The 23,371-nt window shown below is 38.7% G+C and overlaps 1 protein-coding gene and 1 non-coding gene across 2 annotated transcripts; one reads left to right on the plus strand and one right to left on the minus strand.

Moving 5' to 3' along the window:
• Positions 1-16,811: 16,811 nt before the first annotated feature.
• Positions 16,812-16,917, minus strand: LOC142521266 (small nucleolar RNA R71). The gene has a single exon (XR_012814115.1). It is a non-coding gene; the product is annotated as a small nucleolar RNA R71 (small nucleolar RNA).
• A 1,714-nt stretch (positions 16,918-18,631) lies between these two features.
• On the plus strand, positions 18,632-21,486 carry LOC142506947 (uncharacterized). Its single transcript, XM_075619487.1, has 8 exons — positions 18,632-18,755; positions 18,799-19,350; positions 19,496-19,618; positions 19,808-19,966; positions 20,180-20,353; positions 20,456-20,526; positions 20,590-20,650; positions 21,185-21,486. Exons 1-8 carry the CDS (start codon positions 18,632-18,634, stop codon positions 21,484-21,486), a joined length of 1,566 nt encoding a protein of 521 aa, XP_075475602.1.
• Positions 21,487-23,371: the final 1,885 nt, after the last annotated feature.

Genomic DNA, 23,371 nt, shown 5'->3' on the forward strand with positions numbered 1-23,371 from the left:
ATCAGCAATGAAGTGTCTTATTTTTCCACAGTTGTAGCAAGCATTTGGTTCTTCCTTGATTTTGTTCCTCTGATATTGTCTTCGAAAGGAACCTTGATTTCTTCTCATGAATCTTCCAAATTTTTTGACAAATAATGACCTTGCGTCATTGCTTAACTGATCAACAGTTTTCTCAACTGAAGCAATTGGTTCCAGTTTGACAGCACTAAGAGCTGTTGTAGCTGCTGGTGTGGAAGGTTCTCCTTCTCTCGTTTGTAGCTCAAACTCGTAAGCTTTTAGATCAGCAAATAGGTAGTGAAGTTCGACCTTATTTAGGTCCTTTGATTCTCGCATGGCCATGGTCTTAACATCTCATTCTTTGGGAAGATCTCGAACAACTTTCAGTGCAACTTCTTTATTCGAATACACCTTTTCAAGTGCATTCAATTCGTTCATTGTGTCACTGATTCTTTCATCATATTCGTACATAGATTCACCAATCTTCATTTTGATGTTGTCATTTTTGAACAAAAACTGAGAGTTTATTCTCTTTAGTTTGCTCATTTTCTTCGCAGAGCTAGATTAGTTTCTCCCAGATTTCTTTTGTAGTTTTTCACATCTTTATTTTGCTGAAAGTTATTTTATCCAGTGCTTTGTACAAGATATTTTGGCCACATTGTTCAAATTTTCTTTTCTTTTGTCCTCTGCTGTCCATTCTTCTCTTGGCTTTTCAATGCGATGGGGTTCACCATTAGTTATGGCCTCATCAGTATTGGCTTTCAGTATTTCATTGGTCTGTCAGCAATGACATACAACATATCATCATCTTGTGCATCTAGATGAGCCTGCATTCTTATCTTCCAGTCATCGAACACTTCTCTTGAGAACATTGGAATTTTGTTGAAGGAAGATATGATGATAAGATTTTGTAGATAGGAATATTGAGGAACAAGATTCAACTGCTCTGATATCACTTGATATGATCGGTTGGTAGGTGAAATTGTGTTTAGAAGGGGGGGTTGAATAAACACTCGACAATTATAACACCTTTTTGAATGATGAGTCAGTTTGGTAAAAAACTAAACTCGGGAATCTTGTTATGTCAATATCAATCAGTTAACTTATGAAAGTACGGAAATAAATTGACTGACAGATAAAATATAACTGAGATTTAGAGACTAAAGATTTATGGATGTTCGAAGATTTCAATCACTCATACGTCAACCTTTCTATCTATAAGATAGGATATACACTAAAAGACTTTGATCAATGCAAGACTTGTACAGACCCCTTTCAGTTTTGGACTTAACAATGCAAAATTGAAACTCTTAGTTTCAATACTGTTTATCAGTTTTCAACTGATCTGAAACTACTTAGCTCAACTAATCTTTTTAAGATCGAATAATACAACGATATATGTTTATGCTTGTAAGCTCAATGTATAGCCTTTTAATGCTATGAATATATACGCTGAGTGTGAGCATTTGAAATCTTTGAGTATGAACAGAAAGTTTAGTGAGAATTTCAACAGATTAGCAACTTGGTTGTATGTGTCAATTCTTTTTCTCAGCTGCCCTTCACGGCTATTTATAGTCTTTACTTCCAACGGTAACAACGAATGTGTTTGAATATTTATATCCGTTTTTTGCCACGTCAATATCCTTTTGACAGTCGTACATTGTAGCATTGCTGATATGCGGCGTTCCCACTACATGTTACAATCTGCTTTTGTAATGTTGTCAGTTGATAGTTACATTCCTTAACTGATGACATGCCAAACTATCAGTTTGGCACAGCCGATGGAACTAGCTGATAGCTCTCAACTGATTGCAGTTAGACTGATCAGTTCCAATTGATCATCCAGTTGACTACACAATTCAGTTGGCTTAGTTTAGTTGCCTTGTCTGCGCACTAATCTTCAGTTAGGCAAATATATTTTGCGTATATTTTGGATCAGTTCTATTCAGTTTTCTTGATCAGTTAGTTTAATCTTTAATCGCTATGTTTGTCAAACTTCCGAAATTAAGTTTCCAACACAAATATAGGAAAAATGGAAAATAACTAATTAAAGGTTTTAATTGCATGAATTAAATATAGGGTGCATGCTTACATGTTTAAAATGCGCATTTCGACACGAATGCATGAAACTATGTTTTAAAACATATTCGAGACACGATCGAGGAACGGAGACCGAGGGCTGGAAAAAGGAAAATATTTTTATTAAACCATTATTTTTACCTATATAAAATATGGTATGCTATATGGTAATTTCGAAAGTGGAGTGTTTTGAGGTGTTTTTATACGCCGAGTCGTATTTTTAAACAGTATTCGATTTTCGACAAAAATATGAATTTTTGAGAACTCGGCTAATATTTTCACGAACTTTCCTAAACAAAAAATTTTAAAAATTACTTAATGGGCTTAATGGTCCTATTATACTATGTTAATCGGCCTAATCGTACACCACTTGTTTTAATTAAAATAAAAAGGCCCCAACCTTTCCCCCCCACTCCTCACAACTCACGCCCACCCCTCTCTAAACACTAGGACTCTCTCATCAGCACACACCACACATCACACGAAACGTAAAATCACGGGGATTTGAGGAAAAATCAGCCTAGGGTTTTCTACGTCGCCGTTCTTCGCATCTCAACTTGTTTGTCGTGCGTAACGCAAGCAAATGCATGCCTTAATTCTCTTTTTCCCATCTATCACCCCAATATATATGTTTGATGCATGTTTTCATGAAAAGCATGTTGGTTTTGTGATTATTTGATTTTTATGCCATGCTATGTCAAAAACTCATGATTTCATGATCCAAAACTTGTGTTAATGATGCATGAAAGGGCTGCCATCATAGGGATACTGGAAGGGAAGATTTTAATAGGGTTTAAGGGCCTAGAAAAGTTGACACAAGGTCTCGGCGTGTAGGAGGAAGAGGTTGCTCGAAAATAGAACTCTTGTGGGACAAGGACTCTTCGGCTAGGACACGTTGACGGCCACGGTGGTTAGCTGTTGTTTAGGGATTGACCAGGAGACTTAAGAGGGCTGTGAGATGGTCCTAGGGTGGCCGTGCAGGGGCTTGAAGCAAGCTAGGAGAGGTACCGCACGGTGGGGGACTCCTAGGGCTAGCTGCGACTATTGGAAGAATAAATGGGAAGACGGCTGCATGGGGCTCTTTCAAGGAAAAGGGCTGGGCTCGTGAGGGTCCTAGCATCGATCCAAGAGAGTCAATGCGAAGCTGTAAAGGTAGGAAGAGAGGCGGTGCACGGCTAGGACTCTTCCGAGCCGCGGCCGAGAGTTTAGGAGGGAACCATGCATGTTTCGAGCCTGGGCCATGGGGGCTGGTATGAGATGGTCCTATAGGGTCTTGTTAGATTCCTAGGAGTGTCGACTGGGCTCTGGACCGAGTTGTTAAGGGCTGGAGTCGAAATAGCCTAGGTTCGAATCACACTAGGAAGCTAGGGTTTTGTGCAAAAATATTCAGTAGGTGTTTCAGCTGGTTTGAAGGTTCTAATTGGCTTATCTTGGGTTGAAAAAGGTTTAGTTATGTGTTAGGAACCTTTGGTTGAAGTTTGGTAAAGTTTGGATTATTTTCGAGTCAATACGAGTCAAAACCTGGATGTACGTCTAAGTTTAAAAAACGAATCGAGGAAATTATTGAAACCTAAATTTTAAGCCTAAGAAATATTGAAGGGAGTTTTTTAAAGTAATAAGTTAAATTTGGAATTATTTGGGACGTCGTTTCGAGCTCGAGAGATAAATATGGAAAGTTATGCTTCTAGGTGTAAAACAGTCATTTTACACCTAAAATTGTTAGACGTCCTGGCAATGCCCTGAATTCTGTAAATAATGTTAACATGCAAAATTTATATGTTTATGAAATTATATGACGAAAAGTTAATGCTAAAAGACATGTTGCATGCTTGATTTAAAAGATAAATGATTTATATATGTAAGAATTTTTATAAGTGATGAAAATATGAAAATTTGAAGGAGGTGAAGTGATTGTGACTAATACGATGATATGATTGGAGATATCGTGAGGAAAAGGCCCCAGAAAGAGCCTGTTTACGGGAGAAGGCCCTATATCAAATTTCCATCGACATATGACGATGTGGTAGGCCAATGCTCAGTTGATGGAGGAGAGTGTCGTTGATGTTCCCGCCGCCCAGTATTGTGGTTATACGTAGATGGATCCATCGACCTTCAGCTGATATGAAAGTGACAACTAACAATTCAAATTTAATAAAAGGAAAACATATATGTAAATTATGAGAAGGAAAATTTATATGATGAAAGGAAAAATTGTTTAAGTTTATGTATGTTCATTGAAAGCTATTTTAAGTAAAAGTATTTTCACTGTTGCATGTGGATGTATATGTATTACTTGTTACCGTGGTTAAGGTTTGCTGATTCAATAGACTCAATAAGTGTGATCGATGTATGTGAGCATGATGTTGATGATAATGAGAGACTTGATGATTGATCTTGTTGGACTGAAGGTGCACACAACCCGAGGACTAGCGCTAGTTTTCCGCAATTAATTTACGATTATGATTTACGTTTATTACTTATGTTTATGGCTTATGCTAAATGATTTAAGTTATTTTTCAGATTTTATGGCTTATGGTGGTTTTGAGAGGTTTTGAGTGGATGTTAGAGTTAAGTTAATTTTGAAATGTTAAATTTAGGCTTGGCTGACGATTTACGATTTTGTGCTTTGAATTACTTTCCTTTCGGATTTTCAAATAATAGTTGGTTGATTCATTTTTAAGTGGTGTCAAAAACATATATATATGAAAAGATATATTTCGGCCGAATTAATAGTATAGGAAAGAAAAAAAATTCTAGTATATTTTTAAGAAAAACGAGTAGTAGACTTTTCATGTGGTGCGTTATGGGCTGGAACGGGGTGGACCAGAGGCTCAAGTTATGTCTAAGGATCAAGTCTAGGGCTTGGTCCTGGCTTAATTCGGGTTAGGTTCCATAGTGTCACTCTTTGGGAGCTTGTGTCTATATTGTTTGTTGAGCATGGTACGAGGTTAGGTTATGGTTCGAGGCTGGTGTAGGGCCTTGGGCAGTAGGTTAGGATGTATTTTATGTGTGGGTCGAGTTCCGAGTCAATTTGTACGTCCTATGTGGTTCTATTTAATTTGGGAGTCATATGTGTCAAAATGCACCTTAGGGCTGTTTTGGGAATAAATTTTAGCATGTTAGGGTAGCAAGTCTGAGGACGATAGAGGTTCACGATGTTCATAAGTATGTATGACGTGCAAAATAATTATTTTTTTGAGGTGTGCGATTTGTGTTGTGGCTAATTATGTTACGGTTTTGGAATGCGTAGAACGTGTCCATGGACCTCTCCAACATCTTCGGAGGACTGTGGTTTAGTTTGATCAAACGAATTATGTTATGAGCCACTTGCATTGAAAAGAACTGTACGCAAAATGATTTATGATTACGATTACGATGATGAGTACGAAAATATGATTTATGAAATTTTTTATGCAGGAAAGTTGTGTTATACATATTTATGTTTATATTATGCTATGTACGATTTATGTTTAAATTGCATGGAGTTTTATTACGTATTACTTTTTATTCATGGTTTATGAATGCTGAGTCATTAGACTCACTAAATTTGATTGATGCAGATGATGTAGTTGATGAGGCTGAAGGTGGTGACCAGTGAGCAGGCTCGAACTAGCGGCACTGCAAATCCGAGGACCTTGTAGTTCACGATAGTTTTTATTATGCTTGTTTAAAATTATTTTCTCAAATTTTATGACTTAGTATTGGTGATTAGTAAGTTGAGATTTTTTATATTATGTTGGATTTTTTCAAAGTTGGTTGATCTTTTTAACTTGGATTTTATTATTGTACTATTTAAAATGATGGAGTTTTAATATTAACTTTATTTTAGTATAAGTGATGACCATTAATTTATTTTACGAGTTATATTTAATTTATTTAATAAGAAAATTTCAATTTTTTTCGCAAATATTAAGTGGTAGTATTTTAAGATATGGTTCGTCACATCGGAACCTTGATCAATAATGAGGCGTGGGCCTTAAGAGGCTAGGGTAGGGCCAAATTTGAGATGGAGTTGGATCCGTCTATATGTCTCAATTTTAGAAGGCATCGATATAACCTCCTCTCATTTAAGTCTAAAAGAAGTATGAAGTTTAGACTAAAAAATTTGGTCAGAATCCGAGTCCTTCTCTTTATGACTTTTCATTTTTGTGGAGCGTTTCGTCGGTCCCACATGGCATACCAAATGGCGCAAATTTTGATCTGGGTGAAACATAAATAGATTTCCTAGATCCTCTGATTGATCGGCTCCTAAGGAGACCCTACATATACCTTAGAAAATCCGGAACCTTGATTTCATGTTGATTGGACGGTTGACGTGAAACTCCCTCAAGTATAAAAAGAAAGAATTTTCTCCCTTTATTTTCACCTTTATTTTCTCCAAGCCGTTATTTTGTTGAAATTTTAAGAGCTTTCCCGACCACCATCTGCACGCTCAAATACTTATCATCTGACTCCTTTCAGTAAGTTTATTCATTTTGGTTACGTCTAGGGGTATGGATGTCTTCTCCTGATGGGTCTGTCATACAAGAATTGATAGACTATCTAGATGATTGCGTGTCCCAAATAGATGAGCACAGACCTCCACAACCGAGCCAGAAACCTCTGTATTCGAGCCTGGACCTTCCAAACCCTTAGAGGAAGGTAGAGAGGAGAGTGGGGAGGAGCGCTCCGACCCCTACCTCCCTGAAACCCGAGCTAAAAAATCGAAGAGACTGAGGAAATTAAAGACCGATGAAATCATTCTAAATGAAGATGGTCGACCCTGGTATGAGGCCTTGGCTTCCAACTTAGATCTCGAACTAGGTCCAGCTATGGAGAGGGGTCGGGCATGCCCCATAAATATAAATTACACATCCCTGGACGGATGGATCGAGCTCACCAACCCCCCGAGGTATTCCATACTTTAATGTAGACTAGGAAGAAATGAACCTTAGATTTCCAGTGCCCAAACTCATCCAATTCACCTATGATTATTTCTAAATATGCCCGAGCCAGCTAAGCCCTGACTCCATTAGTTCACTCCTAGATTTTTATTCAGACAAAAACAACCGATCCGAGCTGTTTTTACTTGTCCATCCACCCCGAGCACAATTTTATGAAAGGGTAGCCATATTTCAATAAGGTATGGCACAACAGAAACTTTTTTTCAAGTCCACCTAACCATGACACTGTAATATATACTGGATCATGAACTTTACCCTTCCTGAGAAATTAGCTGCGGACCATGACTTCAAGAACTTTTTGGCCATCATGAGTGTCTAATGTTTTGATATTGAGAGCTTGGTAGAAGACGACCTGTTATGTAAATTTGGGTTCGGTGTGGAAAAAATGAGGCTGAAGGGGGATATAGGCAGGGTCCTTTGATCGCTGTATTTTCATTTTATTAATTTCCTGACATTTACTCTTTTGTTCCCTATATGCAGATGATCGCATGATGAAGGCCGAGATTAAGGCGAAAATGGCCAAACTTAAAGGAAAAAGCGTCGAGCCATCCCTCTACGGATAATGTTGAGGCCGAGCCCACCCCTCCTCATCTTGAGCCTTTCAAGAAAATGTCCTCTAAGATGAAGGAGGGCTCGGGCATAGTCTTTTAGCCAGGAGGGGCTCGAGCTATCCATCCTTTCCAAGGGCAAAGGAAAAATGGGTGAGGCTTCTTACATGCCCGAGTTTTGTCCAGAATGTGGACCTGGGGATCATTCAATATGTCCCAGATTTCTTGTTTTAAGTGTCAATGGCCCTCAGGATTATGTAGGTATCCTATCATTAATTACTATTTATGTTGTTCCTCTTTTTTTTTCTTCTAATGCTAACTTATATTTCTTTTTGTAAGACCATTTCTTTGGCCGGGGAGTATACAATCTGAGCCTAAAAAGCAAAAACCACAGCCCGGGCCAATGCTAAGAGCATGGACGATATATTGGCCCGACACAAATAGTTGACCCAGCAAATCTGGGACATCAAGTAGGAGCACGATGATTGGTTTCATGCCCTCCAGTGTGAGCTAGAGAGAACTCAAGACAACTTCAAGAAGACGAAGCTGTGTATTCAATGTGTTAGGATCAGTTAATGAATATGATGTGTTTAGATAGAGGGGAGGTTGAATTAAAACTTTGGTTTTTGAAATCTTTTCAAATATGATTAAGTTCTTTAAGGAACTGGTTCTCAGTTAACTAATAATAGTAGTGTGGAAACAAACTGAAAGATAGATTGAATATTTTTGGCTAAGATATCGATAACATAATGAATAAAATGATTGACACAAAGAGTTTTATAGATGTTCGGAGACTTCAACTGCTCCTCCGTCACTCATTCTGTCTCAAGGATTCTGTTCAAGCAGTATTATAATGATTGTCTTCTTTCCATCTCGGAACAAAGGAATTTATTAAAAGACTTTGATTGATTACAAAGAATTGTAATAACCCACATTAGTTGAACTTGCACAATGCCAAACTGAAACTCTTAGTTTTCTTCTTATCACTTATTAGTTGTTAACTGAATAACTCTAATGAGTAGCTTGAATGCTACATATAAATCAATGAGTTAAGAGTTAAATGTTGTGATTTGTAAACTGAATAATCTCGAGAGTTAATCCCAACTGACTTATAGTTATTCGTGGATTGTTCGTTTTTTGATCGTTAATGTTTCTTCAACTGAACTTAGCATCTATAAATAGTTTTCGATGCCAACACTCACTTTGAATGCATTTAATGATTAATATCAATTGAATCGTCTTTTAGTCCATGTAGATGACTTTTTCTGAAAGATGTACCATATATTAGACTGTTCTGCTTCATCTATTCTGCTTTGGTACGAACTTCCAGTTTGTCTGCTGTGATTCAAATTGTAATTGATGACGTGGCTAACTGATCAAGAGTTTAAACTTGTCGACTGATCAGTTCAGCTGGCCTGTATCAATTTTAACCTATATCCTTTTAGTTTGAACATTCTATTTCAGTTAGGTCATTTTAGTTCAATTTTGCGAAGTCTTCAGTTGTGAGCTTCAATCTGTTTAACGATCTTCGAATCATCAGTTTTTCGAGTTATTTAAACTTATAAGAACTTTAGTCCATTTGTTTCAGTTTTTAATCAATTTCAGTCCGATAACTTGAAACGTCCACTACTCGTTTTTCTTAAAAAGTACTAAATTTTTTTTTTTTCAAACATGCATTCGGCCGAACCTACCCATTAGATATATATAATTTTTGACACCATTTAAAAATAAATTAACTAACTATTATTTGAAAATACAAAAGAAAGTAATTCAAAGCATGAAATCGTAAAATGCCTACCAACCTCAACTAGCATTATTTCAAAAAAAAAAAAAAAAACTTAACTTGAACTTCCTCTCAAAAGCATTATAAGTCATAAAATCTTTAAAGTAGCTTAAATCATAAACTTATTTTATTTGCGAAAAACTAGCGACGGTCCTCGGGTTGTGTGCACCTTCAGTCCATCTAGTTCAACCATCAAGACCTCCATCAATATCAATCTCACCTGCATCGATCACACCTAGTGATCTATTAACTCAGCAAACCTTAACCATGATAACAAATAATACATATACATCCACATGCAATAGTGAAAGTATTTTTACTTAAAATAGAATTTCATGAACATAAACTTTAACATTTTCTTTTCAGCATATCATATCATATTCTATTTCATCATATACGTATGTGTTTCCCTTTTTATTGAATTCGGATCTTCAATTGTGACTTTCGTATTAGCTGTAGATCGATGGATCCATTTACGTATTACCACGGTACCGAGTGGCGGAGACATCAACGACACTCTCACCCGTCAACTGATCCTTGGCCTTACATATTATCGTGTCATCGTATTAGTCACTAATCAATTCACCTCTTTCAACTTTCATATTTCCATCACTTATAAAAATCCATGCACGTATAAATCATTTTTCTTTTAAACCTGGCATGCAAAATGTCTTTTAGCATTAACGTTTAATCATAAAATTCCATAAGCATTTTTAATACATATTTTAACATATATTACGACATTTAGGGCACTGCCAGGACGTCTACTATTTTTTTATTTAAAATGACCGTTTTGCCCCTAAAACCCTAACTTTCTCAATTTATCCTTAGACGTTAAAACGACGACCCAAATCCATCCGAACTTAACATATGACCTTAAAATACACCCATAAATATTTCTTAGACGTAAACTTAAGCTTTTAAACTAATTTCCCTATTCGTTTTTAAAATTGAACGTACATCCCGGTTTTGACTCGTAAGGACTCGAAACTTAACTAAACTTGAGCAAAGCTTAATAACACCTAACTAAACCATATACAACACAATTCAAGCCCATTAAAGCCTTTGAACAATCCTAGGAAGCTGCTGGAATTTTCTGCACAAAAGAACCCTAGCTCTAGTTGGTTCGAACTCTAGCTTGCCTCGGCTCTAGCCCTTAACCACTATGACCATACCTTAGTTGACCCTGCCTAGGACTATGACCGAACCATAGACAAGCTACTGGAACCTCCTATACAGCCCATGCACTTGCAAACCCCTCAATCAGTTGCCTACATGCCTTGCGGCCCTAAGCCTTTCGCTACAGCCCCTTCCCCTTCGAACCAGCCTTTGCTCCCTCAGCCTAGGACCCCGACTCAACCACCCTTAGGACCCCTGGACATGCCCTAACAGTAGCCAGCAGCCCCACCCTTCAAGGAACACAAAAACCAAAAACCTAGCTTCTCCTCAAACCCCAAAATGTGCAGCCCTCTCCTAGCTTGTGTCCAACCCTTGCACAGCCCATCTAGGACCATCCTCCAGCCCCTTTAGTTCTCCTGACACACCCTAACAATAGCTAGAACCCTTGGCCATCAAAGACTCCTAGCTGAAGAGGCCTTGCCTAAAGGACTCTATTTTCGTGCAACCCTTAACTCCTCCATGTCCAGCCCTTTTGTAAGCTTATCTAGGCCCTTAAACCCTCTGAAATTCATCCTCTTTCCATAGCCCTATGATAGTAGACCCTTCATGCATTATTAACATGGGTTTGAATCATAAACCCATGAGTTTTTTTTGTCACAACACGGCATAAAAACGAAAATAATACAAGGGTTCATATTTTTTTCATGCAAATATAATCAAAACAAATAATATGATGTGATAGATGAGAAAAATGAGATTAAGGCGTGCCTTTGCATTTATTACATACGAAAATATACGGCGTTACGAGGAACGCTGGCGGAGAGGCGACCCTTGCTGAATTTTCCTTCATGCCCAGAGTTTCATTCTCCAATTCGTGTGGTGTGTGGTCGTGTGGTGTGTGAGGGAGAGTCCTAGTATGATTAGGGGGTGAGGGGCGTGGGTTTAAGGTGTGGTTGGGGAGGTTTTTGGCTTTCTATTTTAACTAAAACACAGTCTAAGCCTATGTCCATTAACCTAGTATAATAGGCCCGATAAGCCCATTAGTTAATATTTAAAATATTTTGTTTAGGAAAGTTTGTGAAATTAATAGCCGAGTTCTCGAAAAGTCCCTAATTTTATCAAAAATCTATCGCTAGTTTAAATTACGACTCGGCGTATAAAAACACCTCAAAACACATCATTTTCAAAAATTCTATTTAAAATACACCACACATTAAACAATTAAAAATAATTATTTAATAAAATATTTTCCCTTATATGGTTCCCGGTCTCCGTTCCTCGATCGCGTCTCGAATAACCTTAAAAATATAGTTTTATGCATTTTAACAGTAAACCCTATTTTTAAACATGTAATCATGCATACTATAATTAATTCATGCCATTAAAACCATTTAATAGTTATTTTTCATTTTTTCAATATTTGCATGCAGTTGGGTTATGTTATCATATTTTGGACCTTATCTTTAGTTTTGAGATCAGTTACAAACTTTCTGTTGTGTCAGTTCAACTTGGTTCTCCAGTTCTTTTACCGATTTGTTTGTCGAACTCTGAAACTCATAGTTTCCAACAATTTCTCCATTTTCGATGTTTGACAAAACTTAGAATAATGATATGTTTAACAAATTATATTTTTTGAAAACTGATTATCTGAATATGTATAGATAAAATTAGAAATGTACAGATTCATACATAACTAAGAATGAACTTTTTATTAACTTCGAAAGAGGTAAGTACATATTTGTACAAACATTTCAGAGTAAACATTTTACATGGTAGTACGATCTTCAGACTATAACTGATGTCAGACTCTGTTATCTTTTGACTTTCTTGTCAGCTGGTCCTTTATCAGTTGAATTGTCTAGTTCACTGCGCTTCTTACTACTTTATTTCTTTTCTGATTTCTTCTGCTCTTCCCCTTTTTTTCCAAAACCAGCCACTTTAGAAAATAGTAGGAATGCTGTATTTATTTGAGCAGAAACTTCAGCCTACTGATTTTGCACAAAATCTATACTCTTGGATATGCTTGTGTGAACAAAATAAATTTGGTTGCTGAGCATTTCCTGGGAAGTGACTTGTGACGCTCGGGGTCGAAGAGAGCGGAGGGTGATCGCCGATGCCTAGAGGTTGCACGGACAAGGAGCGGCTCCTGGCAGGCTTCTAGGCGAATGGAATATGGATGAACCGATCCCACACCGGAATGAGAGGGATTCCATAGATGTTCAGGTATGAGAATGTACAGTTGAGGAGGGCTTAAAATATTTGATATGTACTACTCATATCAAGAAGATGCATCTTCATTTCGGTAGTTCATCACATAAGAAATCCAAAGTTAAACGTGCTTGACTTGGTGTAATTTTGGGATGGGTGACCCTCTGGAAAGTTTTCTAGGGTGCGTATGAGTGAGGGCATAAGCACGCTGGAAAAACTCATTTTTGTATTATGGAGACAGCCCTCGAATTTGAGACGTTACAGATTGTATCAGAGCCAGGTTCTCTTAGTAAGGTGTGGTTCGGGGATGAACCAAGCAGAAGCACGGGGTTGAAGAGGGCAGGGGTGATCGCCGGTGCAATGAGGTTGCACGGACAAGGAACGGCTCTTGGCAGGCTTCTAGGCGAAGGGAACATGAATGAACCAATCTCACGCCGGAATGAGAGGGATTCCAAAGCTATTCCGGTATGAGACTGTGCAGTTGAGGAGTGCTTACAAGATTTGATATGTACTATTCATATCAAGAATGGTGCATCTTCTTTTCGGTAGCTCATCACATAAGAACTCCAAAGTTAAGTGTGCTTGAATTGGGATAATTTTGGGATGTGTGAACCCCTGAAAAGTTTCCTATGGTGTGTGTGAGTGAGGATATATTAAATGTCTCTCGCTTTTAACTTTAAAATTCTACTACATTTTTTTAATAAGCAAAAAGTTGACAAACACCATTTAAAACTAAATTAACATTTTCATAAATCAAAGTAACTCAACAATTTAAAATTTCAAGTGTATAAAAATCCCTAATTCATTATTTAACAAAATCCAATTTCAACCTCTATCATGAAATAATTACCTCTAAAATATAGTATAAAAATCTCTCCTCAAATCATTTAATAAAATCTTTAAATCAATTAACTATCAAGCTAATGTGGAAGTAACTGTCCCTGAGCAGTGTACTCTTCGACTCGATCCACTTAAGCGTCAACACCTCCATCAATATAATCATCACCTGCAACATTCAGACCTAGTGAGTTTAATGACTCAGAATGTTCTAAGCATGAATAACAAGTAATATATACACGCACATGCATTAAAATTATATATTTTTAAAATAATTTTTGAACATAAATAAACCATATAAAATAATTTTCAGTATAAATAAATCATATAATATAAAATCGTAAAATCGTGAAGCTTTGCATCCTTTATCATTTTGGGTGAAGTTTGATCCTTGAAAATGACTAGACTTCTATCCTTTGATCGACTGCAGTCTTAGCTCCACATACGCATGGGGATGGGCACTAGGAACCACCATGGAAATACGATCGTCGGGCTCCCTCTAGGGCCTTATCCCATGAACGGGTTCCCTCTGGGGCCTTTTCCTTCACTACCTCCCCAAAAATAAAATTGTAAGTTCAATATTCCTTCTTAAAATGGATCCCCCACAACATTGTAAGTTCACAGTTCCTTCTTAAAACGAGTCCCACACATATCCTCTTTGTCACGGTCAATTCACATCCATCAAAATAATTTTTGTCCTTTTCTTTTTAAAGCATAAAATATCATGACTTTCGAAAATAGCATTTTTAACATTAAAAATTGCACAGCTTTAACATAAATGATACAATATCATATTTTCATAAAAAATCATCATTTTATATCATTTAACATGTGTTATGATCCTTCGAGACGCTGCCAACCTATTACGTATTACCCAAGTGTAAAATGACCGTTTGCCCTTGGACTCTAAAATTCTCGATTTTGAATTTTGTTGACTTTTATTGACTCTAGACCATTCCAAATAATTATTTAAGACTAAATTTAATTTTTTATATTTTTATTTCATTAAAATTCGAGGCTTTCGATTTAATTCCTTAATTACTCGTTCGTTAAGCGTTTTAATCCTAATTAAATTAAAACTTGAATATTTCGATCCCAAATTTTAAACATAACCTTTTTATTACCTAAACTACCCTTTCAAATCATGAACCACCCCCGTGGACTCATGGTTCGAACCTTCCCCCTTAATTTTCAAAATATGACCCTTATTTGAAAACGCCGAGCCATCTCACAATTTACTCGAGTGATATAAGTGGGTTTTACGTGTTTCTTATTATGTGATAGCTCATTGTGTTGCATTTATCGTTTACATTGCATGCATTTTGTGTTATTTTGGCATATATTATGTTTTATTGTTACTCATGTGTCTCATGTGTAAAAATGTAGGAGATTGGCGAATAAACTGAAGACAATGCTGTGATATGGGAAAGTCATCCGCCCGGGCACACATTCACATCCGCCCGGGAGCCTGCAAGGTGTGAGGTTAGAAATTTTTGCGAGAGTCATCCGTCCAGGCGGAAACATATGTCCGCCCGGGCGCATCAAAGAAAAATTAAAAGACAAGATCTGCGCAAGCCATCCGCCCTGGCGGAAACTTATGTCCGTCCGGGCGCGCTTGAAATTTTGGAAAGATTTCTTGGCCAATTCCTTACCTTATTTTCTGGATATGGATGATATGGAAGGGTTTTGGGGAAAAAAATTCAGATAATTCAGCAGCCAAAAGAAGCCTTGGAGAGGATTTTCGCGCTTGGATTGAAGATTCGAATATTGTCGGGCATTGTCTTTGCGTTTTTCGTCAAATCTAGTATTTCTAATTTAGTTTTTATCTTTTTAACGTTCTTGTGTTTATTTTGATTATGAATTCGAGTAGCTAAACTTAAATATTTGTTGGTATTTAAGGGGATCCTACCCCAAACTCTGATTTAGTTAATTCATATTTCATATTTGTTGGTTTATTCTTGATTGTGTTACTGTTTTTCATTGTGTTGTTAGAGCGTAACTAAATTTAATAACGTTTTATATTGCGAGTGAGTTCGAGAGAATAGCTTGTGATAGGAACGAGTAGCATAGTTCATGGATCTACAATTTACATAGACATATGAAATTGGATACACGCCGATAGTCATAATCTGGTAGGACGAAAACTAGGGAATTTCATAGATCGACATGCGATTCACTCTTGATAAATAATTAAAAAAATTTAATTACTTCATTGAGTAGAGTTAGTTTGACATAACTCGAGAGGGCGTGTTCAATTGAATAGGAAATCTCGTCGGAAGCATAAATCACTATCCAACGAATTAATTATTTAACGAGATGTAGGTGAACTGAAATTCCCAACAAATTCACTTCTCATTGAATTTTAATCAATCATTCTAGATATCATATCTTATTATTTAATTCTTGAATCTTTTTATTTGCATGTTTATTTGATTTTAGTAGTCATAAACAACAATCCAAATTTCGTTGCTAAAGATTTGATAACTGAAAATATAATTGTAAAATACAGTCTTCAGTGGAGTGATACTCGTACTCACGTACATTATACTATTAATTGACATCGTGCACTTGCGATTAATTTTCGAGCATACAAAACCTTATTTTTATTGAGGATTCCACAGTGCAAGTTTTGCTCGATCAAGTTTTTGGCGCCGTTGCCGGGGACTGTTAATTCACAATTTTATTTTTAGTTATTTTCTTTAGCATTGTTTCATTTTTTATCGAGTTAACACTCCATATTCTATTGTAGATATCTCTTCCAGTGCATGCCAAAATCACTTGACGTGGAGCTTGAGCAGTTCGACCCTGAAATTGAAAGAACTTTCCGCAGCAGAAGACAGCAGCAGAGACTGAAGGAACTGATGGAGAGGCACGAGCATGAGCATGAGGAGGAACATCATGAAGATAGACATGTTGAGATGCCACGCCGCATAACAATGCTAGATTATGCCCAGCCTTCTTTGGATGGTGCACGCCCCAGCATTGTGAGGCCTATTGTGAGGACAAATCACTTTGAAATGAAGCCAGCTATAATTCAGATGATTCAGAATACAGTCCAGTTTGGAGGATCTGCAGTAGATGACCCAAACACGCACATCGCAGATTTTCTTGAAATTTGCGATACTTTTAAATTTAATGGAGTTTCTGATGATGCTGTTAGGTTGCGTTTATTTCCTTTCTCCTTACGTGACAAAGCTAAAGTATGGTTAAATTGTTTACCTGTAGGTTCGATTACCACATGGGAGGACATGGCGAAAGCGTTTCTCACTAAGTACTTTCCTCCATCTAAGACCATGAAGCTGCGGGCAGACATCACTACATTTGCTCAATTCGAGCAGGAGTCTTTATATGAAGCATGTGAGCGTTTCAAAGATCTATTACGAAGATACCCTCATCACGAACTGCCACTTGGGTTAGTTGTTCAAACCTTTTACTATGGCTTGCTTACTCCTAATCGTACTATGCTAGATGCTGCTACTTGTGGAAACCTCTTGAGAAAAACTGCTAAGGAAGGATATGAGTTGTTGGAGGAGATGGCTGCTAGCAACTATCATCCTCAATCTAAAAGTAACAACCAGCGGAGAAGTGCAGGAGTCCACCAGGTACCTGACCTTTCTGCGATCACTGCACAGCTTGATGTTTTGAACAGGAAGTTTGACGGGTTGAATATAGGTGGCACAGCTATGCATCTTCAAGAGATATTTTGTGAAAAATACGGAGGAGAACACTATGTTAAGGACTGTCAAGATGGAAATCACTTTTATGTGCAAGAAGGGGCACCAGTGAATCAAGTGGGAGTCCAAAACCGTCCAAGGAATGACCCTTATTCGAACACATACAATCCTGGATGGAGGCAACATCCCAACTTCTCATGGGGTGACCAAAATAGTCAGAATCGACCACATGGAGGAAAACAATATGGGAAACAACCAATGTACAGATCTGACCCTCCTAGAGAAGAAAAGTACAATTTGGAGCAGATGATGTCTATGTTCATCTCATCTACCGAAACTAGACTCCAAAACCAAGATGTATCGATAAAGGGGCTAGAGAATCAGATTGGACAGCTAGCAAAGATGATAACAAGTAGAGAGCCGGGCACCTTGCCAAGTAACACCGAGACCAATCCAAAAGAGCAAGTGAAGGCCATCTAGTTGAAGAGTGGAAAGATCTTAGAGGCTAGAGGGACAGAAAAAACTCAAGTACAGGATGAACAGGCTGAGTCATCAAAAGGTAAGTCTTCCAACTCAACACCAGCACTGACTGCACAATCTAAAATTGTTTCCCTCCACCTTTTCCTGCAGCATTAAAAAAGGCGAAATTAGATGCACAATTCGGTAAGTTCTTAAAAGTATTCAAAAAATTGCATATCAATATTTCTTTTGCCGATGCTTTGATGCAAATGCCTAGTTATGTTAAATTTTTGAAAGAAATATTAGCTAATAAGAGGAAGTTGGAGGATCACATTACGGTTAATCTACTGAAAACTTGCTCTGATTTGGTGCAAAACAAGATCCCACTGAAAATTAAGGATCCAGGGAGTTTTTTTATTCCTTGCATGATTGGTGATGTTGTTTTTCATAAAGCTTTGTGTGATCTTGGTGCGAGTATCAATCTTATGCCGTTATCTGTATTCAGGAAACTCAGATTAGGAGAACCTAAGCCAACAAGGATGTCCTTGCAACTAGCAGACAGATCTGTCAAATACCCGCGAGGAGTCGTAGAGGACGTCTTGGTAAAGGTGGACAAATTCATATTTCCTACAGATTTTGTGGTACTTGATATGGAGGAAGACATGGAGATGCCCTTGATTCTAGGGAGACCATTCCTTGCGACTGACAAGGCTCTGATTGATGTTCAAGAAAGGAAGTTGAGATTGCGAGTGGGCGAGGAAGAAATTACTTTTGACGTCTTTAATGCTCTTAAGCACACACTGCACACTGATAACTGTTTTAGAATTGATGATGTGGACTCACTTGTGTGTAATTTTGTGCAGGATGCCATGAAAGACCCATTGGAAGCCACCCTCACAACTGCAATTGAAGGAGTAAGACTTGGACGAAGAAAAAGCTGAAATAGTGGCATACTTTAATGCCAACCATCCATGGAGAAAGCCGATGAGAATGAGACAGGAGGATTTAGGAGAGCGAAGAGATTTGACCCCTCCGAAGTCAAGCATCGACGAACCACCGATGCTTGAGCTCAAGCCATTGCCTCCGCACCTAAAGTACATATACCTGGGTGAGAATAACACGTTACCTCATTATTTCTGCAGCTTTGACAGATGCTATGGAGGAAAAATTGTTGCAAGTTCTCAAAGCGCACAAAAAGGCATTTGCCTGGAAGGTGGCGGACATCAAGGGAATAAGTCCATCAATCTGCATGCACAAAATCTTGATGGAAGAAAAGTACTCACCCCTCATGCAACCTCAAAGAGGACTCGATCCAAAGATGCAAGAGGTAGTGAAGGCCGAAACTATTAAGCTTCTCGATGCAGGTATTATCTATCCTATTTCAGATAGTGCATGGATAAGTCCTGTTCAATGTGTGCCTAAGAAAGGTGGGATTACGGTGATCACTAATGAAAAGAATGAACTTATTCCCACGCGGACTGTTACGAGGTGGAGAGTATGTATTGACTATAGGAAGTTGAATGATACAACCCGTAAGGACCACTTTCCCCATCCCTTTATTGATCAGATTCTGGAGAGACTAGCGGGGCGTGAGTTTTACTGTTTTCTAGATGGGTATTCGGGGTATAATAAAATAACTATTGCACCTGAGGACCAAGAGAAAACCACTTTCACTTGTTCTTATAGAACATTTGCTTTTCGCCGTATGTCCTTTTGGTCTTTGTAATGCCCCTGCTACATTTCAGCGCCGCATGACTGCTATATTCCATGATATGATTGAAACTTTTCTTGAAATATTTATGGCATTACTTTTCTATCTTTGGTGCAACGTTTGATGAGTGTTTGCAGAATCTAAGCTCCGTGTTGCGAAGGTGCGAGGAGACAAATTTGGTGCTGAATTGGGAAAAGTGTCATTTTATGTTACAAGAAGGAATAGTATCGGGGCACAAAATATCAGAGCATGGAATAGAGGTGGATAAGGCAAAAGTCGAAGTTATCAAGAACTTACCACCTCCCACATCAATAAAGGGAGTTAGAAGTTTTCTAGGCCACGCCGATTTTTATCGGCGTTTTATCAAAGATTTTTCTAAAATTGCCAAACCTTTATCTTCCTTACTTATGAAAGATGTGCCTTTTGATTTTAATTCTGACTGTTTACAGGCATACGAGGATTTGAAGGAGCGTTGGTGACGGCCCTTGTCTTGGTGGCACCTGATTGGAATCTACCCTTCGAGGTCATGTGTGATGCCAGTGATAGTGCGGTGGGGGCTGTGCTTGGCCAGCAGCAGAACAAGGTATTTCATACAATTTACTACGCAAGTAAGACCTTAGATGAGGCTCAATTGAATTATGCAACAACTGAAAATGAATTATTTGCAGTAGTATTTGCGCTTGACAAATTTCATTCATATCTTGTTTTGTCCAAAGTCATCATTTACACAGACCACTCTGCACTGAAATATTTATTTGCTAAGAAAGATGCAAAGCCACGACTACTTAGGTGGATTTTATTGTTACAAGAATTTGATCTAGAAATAAGGGATAAGAAGGGTGTCGAGAATGTGGTAGCGGATCACCTGTCTAGATTGGAGCTGATTAGTAATGACTGTGTAGATCATGCTAGAAATGATTGGTTTCCTGATGAGCAGCTATTTGAGGTGAGACACTATCCTTGGTATGCAAATTTTGCTAACTTTCTTGCCACAGGCACACCACCACCCAATCTATCGTTTCACCAACGTAAGAAATTTTTTTCTGACGTGAAATATTATTTTTGGGAGGAACCATTTTTGTTTAAGATCTGTGCAGATTCTATGATCAGAAGGTGTGTTGCAGAGGAAGAGTTTGGTCAAATTCTCAACCATTGCCATGACCGTGAGGTAGGTGGTCATTTTGGACCAACAAAGACGACATCTAAGGTACTTGAATGTGGCTTTTATTAGCCAACCCTCTTTAAAGATGCTCGTTCTTATGTGCTAGCCTGTGATAAATGCCAACGGACAGGTAACATCTCTAACCGTCATGAAATGCCTTTAAATAATATCATTGAGTGTGAGGTTTTTGATGTGTGGAGAATAGACTTCATGGGACCGTTTCCCAGCTCGTTCACGAAAAAGTATATTTTGGTGGCGGTTGACTATGTGTCTAAGTGGGTAGAGGCAGAAGCATATGCCACTAATGATGCTCAAGTGGTCCTGAAATTTTTAAAGAAAAATATTTTTAACAGGTTCGGAACACCACGAGCAATCATTAGTGATGGTGGCACCCATTTTTGCAACAAACTCTTTGAAAAACTTTTGAGCAAATATGGTGTCACACATAAGATCTCTACTCCCTATCACCCCCAGATGAGTGGTCAAGTGGAAGTGTCTAACCGATAGATCAAGCGGATTTTAGAAAACGTGGTAGGTGTCAGTCGGAAAGATTGGTCTGTAAGGTTAGATGATGCTCTTTGGGCATATAGGACTGCGTTCAAAACACCTATAGGCACTACACCATATAGGTTATTGTTTGGTAAAGCGTGTCATCTACCTGTAGAGTTAGAGCATCGGGCATATTGGGCAACAAAAGCACTAAACTTTAACTTTACTGATGCAAGTGAACGACGTCTGCTTCAATTGGATCAGTTGGAGGAATTCCGGAATCTGGCATATGATCTCGTACATACAAGGAAAAGACAAAGAGGGCTCATGACAGGCGAATCATCGAAAGGCAATTCAAAGAAGGCAAAAATGTCCTACTCTACAACTCCCAGTTCTGATTGTTTCTCCGGAAAATTGAAGTCGCGATGGTCTGGTTCATTCGTGATTTCAAAAGTTTACCCATCGGGAGCTGTATAATTGAAAGATGGAAAGGATGTGATATTTACGGTCAATGCCCAATGACTGAAACACTACATGGGTGGCACAGTTGAGCCACAACTTGGAATCACCCGGTTCCAAGACAATCCGAACTGAAACTGCCTGACAGTCAAGCTCTCGACTATAAATTGAGAACTACCTCTCTTTTCCTTATCTTGCATTTAATTCGATTTTTAGTTTATTTTCTTATTGTTTTACTTAAATATATATAAATATATATATATATATATACATATATATATATTCGTGGGGCAGCGAACGAGGTCCGCCCGGGCGGAAACTTATGTCCCCCCGGGCGCGACCCTTTTTCAAAAAAAATAATAAAAAATTTTCAAAAGCCGCAAGCCATCCGCCCGGGCGGAAACTCACATCCGCCCGGGTGCGCCCCTCTATTTTCAAAATCCGCAACATGTCCGCCTGGGCGGAAACTTACATCCGCCCGGGCGAGTTGCGGATATTTTAAAACTACAGACTTTTATTTCTCTTCCCCCATTCGAAACCTACCGCCCCCTTCGATTTTTCTACACCTCCTCACTCAAATCTCGCTCAAATAGCTTGTTTTGTGCCGATTTCAGGTCAAATCATGGGTCATCACCTTTACCAAGCGTCAAGAAAGGATTTTTATCGGCCACCACTGAAATTTTCTAGCAACCTCTGCGATCTCCGGCCGCCGCTGAAGCTTCCGGCCACCATATTCTTCCGGAAACACGCCTCCTACTCCGGGCTACTTGTGCTTCCCAAATAATCCATAATGGCACCCAAGAAAGCTCGGGTAAGTCACGATGCTTCTTCGTCTTCATCGCGTAATTCTCAGTTATTTGTGAATGATGCATCTAGGGAACGCTACGAACATGCAAAAATACATCGAGCTCCTATTCAAGAGCGAGGGTTCCAATTTGTTGTCCAAATTTTGATTATAAATCAAATTGAGAATAGAAGATGGGAAAATTTTGTGGCCAACCGCAAGCCGCGGTGACACCGGTAGTAAGGGAATTTTATGCTAATGCGGCTGAGAGGAGTGATAGTAAAGCATTTGTGAGAGGGAAGCTGGTAGATTTTAGTTCGGTGGAGATTAATAGGGTGCTTGAGACATCGGCGGTGGATGACTCAGTATATGTGGCATGGGCAGCAGAACCCAACTTAGACTTGATGATGCAAATAATCTGCTATCCGGGGTCTCCGTGCAAGACACCTGGATCGTACACTTGTTTTGCAGATAAATATTTGCTTGTCCCGGCTGCGATGTGGTATGCATTCTGGCCATACGTTTGATGCCAGTCGGGCACACCAGGGAAGTACAGAGGGAGAGGGGAGTGCTGCTGTATGCACTGATGACCCAAGATGCCAATCAATGTGGGCAGGATTATTCATTCACAGATCCAGCTGAGCATTCATAACCCGAATGTGGCACTATTCATTCCCCACATTATCACCTGAGCTGTGTGCGGGTGCTGGGGTCATTTTTCAAGATGATGATGAATGGTTACCACCGAACAAGGCCCTTGATGACGCTAGCTGGCTACAGAAAATGGTAGTACGGCGAAAGGCCTTCCCTCAATTTGGCCCTATCTGGGACGACTTGACATTCGATCCACTACCACAGTGGCCCCCACCACCGGCCCCGCGACCTCGACGTTGCGTTCTTCAGGACCGGATGGACGAATTTGCTGCATTCGCGGACCATCAGTTACAGTGGAAGGCTGTTTGTCAGACATATTAGACTGCTACTGATGCCATGCTTCGTCTATCCCTGAGCCACAGTGGTATTGACCCAGCCCTTATGCCATGACCTATGCCAGCATTCCCGCCACCATTTCAGTTCCACTATGCCGATGCACTAGAGCCGGAAGCTGGTGTCATTCCC

Source organism: Primulina tabacum, chromosome 1, assembly GCF_025594145.1.
Source record: "Primulina tabacum isolate GXHZ01 chromosome 1, ASM2559414v2, whole genome shotgun sequence".
Taxonomy (NCBI): domain Eukaryota; kingdom Viridiplantae; phylum Streptophyta; class Magnoliopsida; order Lamiales; family Gesneriaceae; genus Primulina; species Primulina tabacum.